The sequence below is a fragment of the Scomber japonicus genome, chromosome 18 (genome assembly GCF_027409825.1).
Source record: "Scomber japonicus isolate fScoJap1 chromosome 18, fScoJap1.pri, whole genome shotgun sequence".
Taxonomy (NCBI): Eukaryota; Metazoa; Chordata; class Actinopteri; order Scombriformes; family Scombridae; genus Scomber; species Scomber japonicus.
This window is the reverse complement of record NC_070595.1, coordinates 31,395,427-31,402,926: the sequence shown is the minus strand read 5'-3', so window position 1 is coordinate 31,402,926 and position 7,500 is coordinate 31,395,427. Positions and strand designations below refer to the sequence as shown.

Below are 7,500 nucleotides of genomic sequence, written 5' to 3'. Positions count from 1 at the left end.
AGACACTCATCACTGATTATTGATCCACAGACACTCATCACTGATTATTGATCCACAGACACTCATCAGTGATTATTGATCCACAGACACTCATCACTGATTATTGATCCACAGACACTCATCAGTGATTATTGATCCACAGACACTCATCAGTGATTATTGATCCACAGACACTCATCACTGATTACTGATCCACAGACACTCATCACTGATTACTGATCCACAGACACTCATCACTGATTATTGATCCACAGACACTCATCACTGATTATTGATCCACAGACACTCATCACTGATTACTGATCCACAGACACTCATCACTGATTACTGATCCACAGACACTCATCACTGATTACTGATCCACAGACACTCATCACTGATTATTGATCCACAGACACTCATCACTGATTACTGATCCACAGACACTCATCACTGATTATTGATCCACAGACACTCATCACTCTGGACTATTGATCTCAGATAATTGAAACATTCACTTCAGGTGATTGTCATCGTGGTGTCACTTCAGCATCTCCTCACCCTGGAAGCCATCTTGGTTCAGGTCCCCAGCGGCAGCGACAGCCATACCAAACGCAGATCCAGCCGGTCCCTTCAGCACCACATCGGGCCCCGACTCAAAGTGACCTCCTTTGTTCATGTAGACATAAACTGCTCCGCCAACCTCATGCTGACGCTGGAAGTAAAAAGGAGCGCCCACCAGCAGGTCGTTCCACCTGCAGGACACAAACTGCATCTGTAGTCTGAACTATGATTTAAAATGTAGATCGACTGTCACTTCCTGTATGAACATGTCCGACTAAATATCTTGTTTCAAGCTTTAGTTGTTTCTTTTGTCATCTGTCACTTCTGATATGAACAGTTTTTAAGATGTGATGATAACATTCAGAACAGAAAGTCACACATCTGCAGCTGCCATTACAGATGTGTATCTATATATCTATATAGATAGATATATAAATATACAGTATGTAGATATACAGTATATACTGTATATTTATACATTTGGTTTTCAGAAATCATTTCCCATGTTTCTTGTGGTAAACACTCTGCTTAGAGACAGCAGACAGGAAGTGAAACACATCGTTACCCATCGTTGTTGAGGTCAGCAGTTGCCACGGTGTTACCGAAGTACGAGCCCATCTGTTCACCTCGCAGCGTCTGCTGGATCAGCAGCTCCTCAGACTGTTTCACTGCTAACAACACAGAGCCACGAGCATCGTCTCTACTGTCCTTAGGAGCTCCTGTTCACCAGGACAAGGGTTAGGGTTACCATGACGACAATCAATCACCACAGCTGTCTGCTGATTGGTCCATTGATCCAGTCCATTACCTGTTATTATAGTTTCATCATCCTGAGAAAGAACACGACGAGCCTGAGTGACCGAATATCCTGCGGACACCAACATTTAGTCAGATTAACATGAGACATCACACCTGTAACACACCTGTAACACACCTGTACTACACCTGTAACACACCTGTACTACACCTGTACTACACCTGTAACACACCTGTACTACACCTGTAACACACCTGTAACACACCTGTACTACACCTGTACTACACCTGTAACACACCTGTACTACACCTGTAACACACCTGTAACACACCTGTAACACACCTGTAACACACCTGTAACACACCTATAACACACCTGTACTACACCTGTGACACACCTGTAACACACCTGTAACACACCTGTACTACACCTGTACTACACCTGTAACACACCTGTACTACACCTGTAACACACCTGTAACACACCTGTAACACACCTGTAACACACCTATAACACACCTGTACTACACCTGTGACACACCTGTAACACACCTGTAACACACCTGTACTACACCTGTAACACACCTGTAACACACCTGTACTACACCTGTAACACACCTGTACTACACCTGTAACACACCTGTAACACACCTGTACTACACCTGTACTACACCTGTACTACACCTGTAATACACCTGTAACACACCTGTACTACACCTGTGACAAACCTGTAATACACCTGTACTACACCTGTAACACACCTGTATTACACCTGTACTACACCTGTATTACACCTGTACTACACCTGTAACACACCTGTAACACACCTGTACTACACCTGTACTACACCTGTAATACACCTGTAACACACCTGTACTACACCTGTAACACACCTGTAACACACCTGTAACACACCTGTAACACACCTGTAATACACCTGTAACACACCTGTAACACACCTGTAACACACCTGTAATACATCTGTACTACACCTGTAACACACCTGTAACACACCTGTAATACACCTGTACTACACCTGTAACACACCTGTAACACACCTGTAATACATCTGTAACACACCTGTACTACACCTGTACTACACCTGTAACACACCTGTAACACACCTGTACTACACCTGTATTACACCTGTACTACACCTGTATTACACCTGCACTACACCTGTAACACACCTGTAACACACCTGTAACACACCTGTACTACACCTGTAACACACCTGTAACACACCTGTAACACACCTGTACTACACCTGTTCTACACCTGTAACACACCTGTAACACACCTGTACTACACCTGTAACACACCTGTACTACACCTGTAACACACCTGTACTACACCTGTAACACACCTGTAACACACCTGTACTATACCTGTAACACACCTGTACTACACCTGTAAAACACCTGTATTACACCTGTAACACACCTGTACTACACCTGTAACACACCTGTAACACACCTGTAATACACCTGTAACACACCTGTAACACACCTGTAACACACCTGTACTACACCTGTACTACACCTGTAACACACCTGTACTACACCTGTACTACACCTGTAACACACCTGTACTACACCTGTACTACACCTGTAACACACCTGTAACACACCTGTAATACACCTGTACTACACCTGTACTACACCTGTACTACACCTGTAACACACCTGTAACACACCTGTACTACACCTGTACTACACCTGTAACACACCTGTACTACACCTGTACTACACCTGTAACACACCTGTAATACACCTGTACTACACCTGTCACACACCTGTAATACACCTGTACTACACCTGTCACACACCTGTAATACACCTGTAATACACCTGTACTACACCTGTATTACACCTGTACTACACCTGTAACACACCTGTAACACACCTGTACTACACCTGTAACACACCTGTACTACACCTGTAACACACCTGTATTACACCTGTAACACACCTGTAACACACCTGTAATACACCTGTACTACACCTGTAACACACCTGTAACACACCTGTAACACACCTGTAACACACCTGTACTACACCTGTAACACACCTGGGTTACACCTGTAACACACCTGGGTTACACCTGTAACACACCTGTACTACACCTGTAACACACCTGTACTACACCTGTAACACACCTGTAACACACCTGTAACACACCTGTACTACACCTGTATTACACCTGTAACACACCTGTACTACACCTGTAACACACCTGTACTACACCTGTAACACACCTGTAACACACCTGTACTATACCTGTAACACACCTGTACTACACCTGTAACACACCTGTATTACACCTGTAACACACCTGTACTACACCTGTAACACACCTGTAACACACCTGTAATACACCTGTAACACACCTGTAACACACCTGTAACACACCTGTACTACACCTGTACTACACCTGTAACACACCTGTACTACACCTGTACTACACCTGTAACACACCTGTACTACACCTGTACTACACCTGTAACACACCTGTAACACACCTGTAATACACCTGTACTACACCTGTACTACACCTGTAACACACCTGTAACACACCTGTAACACACCTGTACTACACCTGTACTACACCTGTAACACACCTGTACTACACCTGTACTACACCTGTAACACACCTGTACTACACCTGTACTACACCTGTAACACACCTGTAACACACCTGTAATACACCTGTACTACACCTGTACTACACCTGTAACACACCTGTAACACACCTGTACTACACCTGTACTACACCTGTAACACACCTGTACTACACCTGTACTACACCTGTAACACACCTGTAATACACCTGTACTACACCTGTCACACACCTGTAATACACCTGTACTACACCTGTCACACACCTGTAATACACCTGTAATACACCTGTACTACACCTGTATTACACCTGTACTACACCTGTAACACACCTGTAACACACCTGTACTACACCTGTAACACACCTGTACTACACCTGTAACACACCTGTAACACACCTGTAACACACCTGTAATACACCTGTACTACACCTGTAACACACCTGTAACACACCTGTAACACACCTGTAACACACCTGTACTACACCTGTAACACACCTGTAACACACCTGTAACACACCTGGGTTACACCTGTAACACACCTGTACTACACCTGTAACACACCTGTAACACACCTGTAACACACCTGTACTACACCTGTATTACACCTGTAACACACCTGTACTACACCTGTAACACACCTGTAACACACCTGTACTATACCTGTAACACACCTGTACTACACCTGTAACACACCTGTATTACACCTGTAACACACCTGTACTACACCTGTAACACACCTGTAACACACCTGTAATACACCTGTAACACACCTGTAACACACCTGTAACACACCTGTACTACACCTGTACTACACCTGTAACACACCTGTACTACACCTGTACTACACCTGTAACACACCTGTACTACACCTGTACTACACCTGTAACACACCTGTAACACACCTGTAATACACCTGTACTACACCTGTACTACACCTGTAACACACCTGTAACACACCTGTAACACACCTGTACTACACCTGTACTACACCTGTAACACACCTGTACTACACCTGTACTACACCTGTAACACACCTGTAATACACCTGTACTACACCTGTACTACACCTGTCACACACCTGTAATACACCTGTACTACACCTGTCACACACCTGTAATACACCTGTACTACACCTGTATTACACCTGTACTACACCTGTAACACACCTGTAACACACCTGTACTACACCTGTAACACACCTGTACTACACCTGTAACACACCTGTATTACACCTGTAACACACCTGTAACACACCTGTAATACACCTGTACTACACCTGTAACACACCTGTAACACACCTGTAACACACCTGTACTACACCTGTAACACACCTGTAACACACCTGTAACACACCTGTAACACACCTGGGTTACACCTGTAACACACCTGTACTACACCTGTAACACACCTGTAACACACCTGTAACACACCTGTACTACACCTGTATTACACCTGTAACACACCTGTACTACACCTGTAACACACCTGTAACACACCTGTAACACACCTGTACTACACCTGTGATGGTAAAGTGAAATATTTAAAATGACTCACCGATATAAATGTTCTTGTGCTTCTTCATGTTGGGGAAGAAGCTCCTCTTAGTGTCAAACTGAACATCTGGATTCATCCAGGACACATGGACATTTCCTACCACACACACACACACACACACACACACACACACACACACACACACACACACACACACACACACACACACACACACACACAGATGCACAATCAGAAATACATAAGAGAACCCAACCAGAGGAAACAGACTCAGAGGTTCGGTACCTTGCCAGTCGTGGCTTCCAGGTGAACCAACGATGACTTCAGTCTGAGTGATGGACGCAGAAATCCCCATATTACACATCGTCTCCGTGCTGACATCACCCAGGTGACTGCACACACACACACACACACACACACACACACACACACACACACACACACACATACACACACACACACGCACACACACACACACACACATACACACACACACACACATACACACACACACACACACACACACACACACACACATACACACACACACACAGAGACACACACACACACACACACACACACACACATACACATACACACACTACTGAGAACTTGACAGGTTTTAACAGAAAAGGTCATGTGACCCAGGTCATGTGATCCAGGTCATGTGATACAGTCATGTGACCCAGGTCATGTGATACAGGTCATGTGATCCAGTCATGTGACCCAGGTCATGTGACCCAGGTCATGTGACCTACCTGCAGGCCTGGTCGGGGTTCTGCCAGTGCATGTCCGCCTCGTCATACTGCAGATTGTTGCCACGGAGATAACACCGACCAATCATGTGCCTCAGTTTTACCACACCGTACAGCTTCACGAAGCGGTGACCGCACGCCTGAGATCAGGGTTTAAATCTGTTACCATAGCAACGGAAATGAGGGACAGCTTGATCAGCCAATGAGAACACAGACTCACCAAGACCCGCCCCCCAGGTGGACCCTGACTGGCTACCGAGACACCGAGCCACATGTCTTCAATCAGGTCCTCAGACAGCTGCAGGTCTGCAACAGGTGACATCAAACACTGATCACCTGACTGATTCCTTCTCTCTGATTGGCTGATTATAACACAGGTGACATCACACACTGATCACTCTCTGATTGGCCAATGAGTCTCACCTGGATCTATGAGCTTCATCCTGCTGCAGTCTGATTGGTCAGCGGTGATCGGGCAGCTGTACACTCCTCCTGTCCGATTGGCTGGAACATTAGGCTCCGCCCTCTCCCTGGGAGCCCCGACCAATAGCCTGCCAGGATGATACAGGTGAGCCGACGTTAGCTCCGAGTCTGTTCCCTGTTCTCTGTTCCCTGTTCCCTGTTCTCTGTTCCCTGTTCTCTGTTCCCTGTTCTCTGTTCCCTGTTCTCTGTTCTCTGTCCTCTGTTCCCTGTTCTCTGTTCTCTGTTCTCTGTCCTCTGTTCCCTGTTCTCTGTTCTCTGTTCCCTGTTCCCTGTTCTCTGTTCTCTGTCCCCTGTTCTCTGTTCTCTGTTCTCTGTCCTCTGTTCCCTGTTCTCTGTTCTCTGTTCCCTGTTCTATGTTCTCTGTTCTCTGTTCTCTGTTCCCTGTTCTCTGTTCCCTGTTCCCTGTTCTCTGTTCTCTGTTCCCTGTTCCCTGTTCTCTGTTCCCTCTGTCCTCTGTTCCCTGTCCTCTGTTCCCTGTTCCCTGTTCCCTTTTCCCTGTCCTCTGTCCTCTGTCCTCTGTTCCCTGTTCTCTGTTCCCTGTTCCCTGTTCCCTGTTCCCTGTTCTCTGTCCTCTGTCTTCTGTTCCCTGTTCCCTGTTCTCTGTTCCCTGTTCCCTGTTCTCTGTCCTCTGTCTTCTGTCCTCTGTTCCCTGTTCTCTGTTCCCTGTTCTCTGTTCTCTGTTCCCTGTTCCCTGTTCCCTGTTCTCTGTCCTCTGTCTTCTGTTCCCTGTTCCCTGTTCTCTGTTCCCTGTTCCCTGTTCTCTGTCCTCTGTCTTCTGTTCCCTGTTCTGTGTTCCCTGTTCTCTGTTTTCTGTTCCCTGTTCCCTGTTCC

At 45.9% G+C, this 7,500-nt stretch overlaps 1 protein-coding gene across 1 annotated transcript in view; it reads right to left on the bottom strand.

Annotated features, from left to right (window-relative positions):
* Window positions 1–7,500, bottom strand: part of LOC128379406 (integrin alpha-3-like) — a 28,567-nt gene that overhangs the window by 17,025 nt on the left and 4,042 nt on the right. The window contains exons 2-9 of the mRNA XM_053339022.1: window positions 6,610–6,737; window positions 6,407–6,492; window positions 6,190–6,326; window positions 5,717–5,823; window positions 5,474–5,569; window positions 1,352–1,411; window positions 1,109–1,262; window positions 541–734 (exon numbers count right to left, since the gene is read on the bottom strand). Of these exons, the coding sequence (XP_053194997.1) occupies window positions 541–734; window positions 1,109–1,262; window positions 1,352–1,411; window positions 5,474–5,569; window positions 5,717–5,823; window positions 6,190–6,326; window positions 6,407–6,492; window positions 6,610–6,737 (962 nt within the window). The remainder of the gene's footprint in view (window positions 1–540; window positions 735–1,108; window positions 1,263–1,351; window positions 1,412–5,473; window positions 5,570–5,716; window positions 5,824–6,189; window positions 6,327–6,406; window positions 6,493–6,609; window positions 6,738–7,500) is intronic.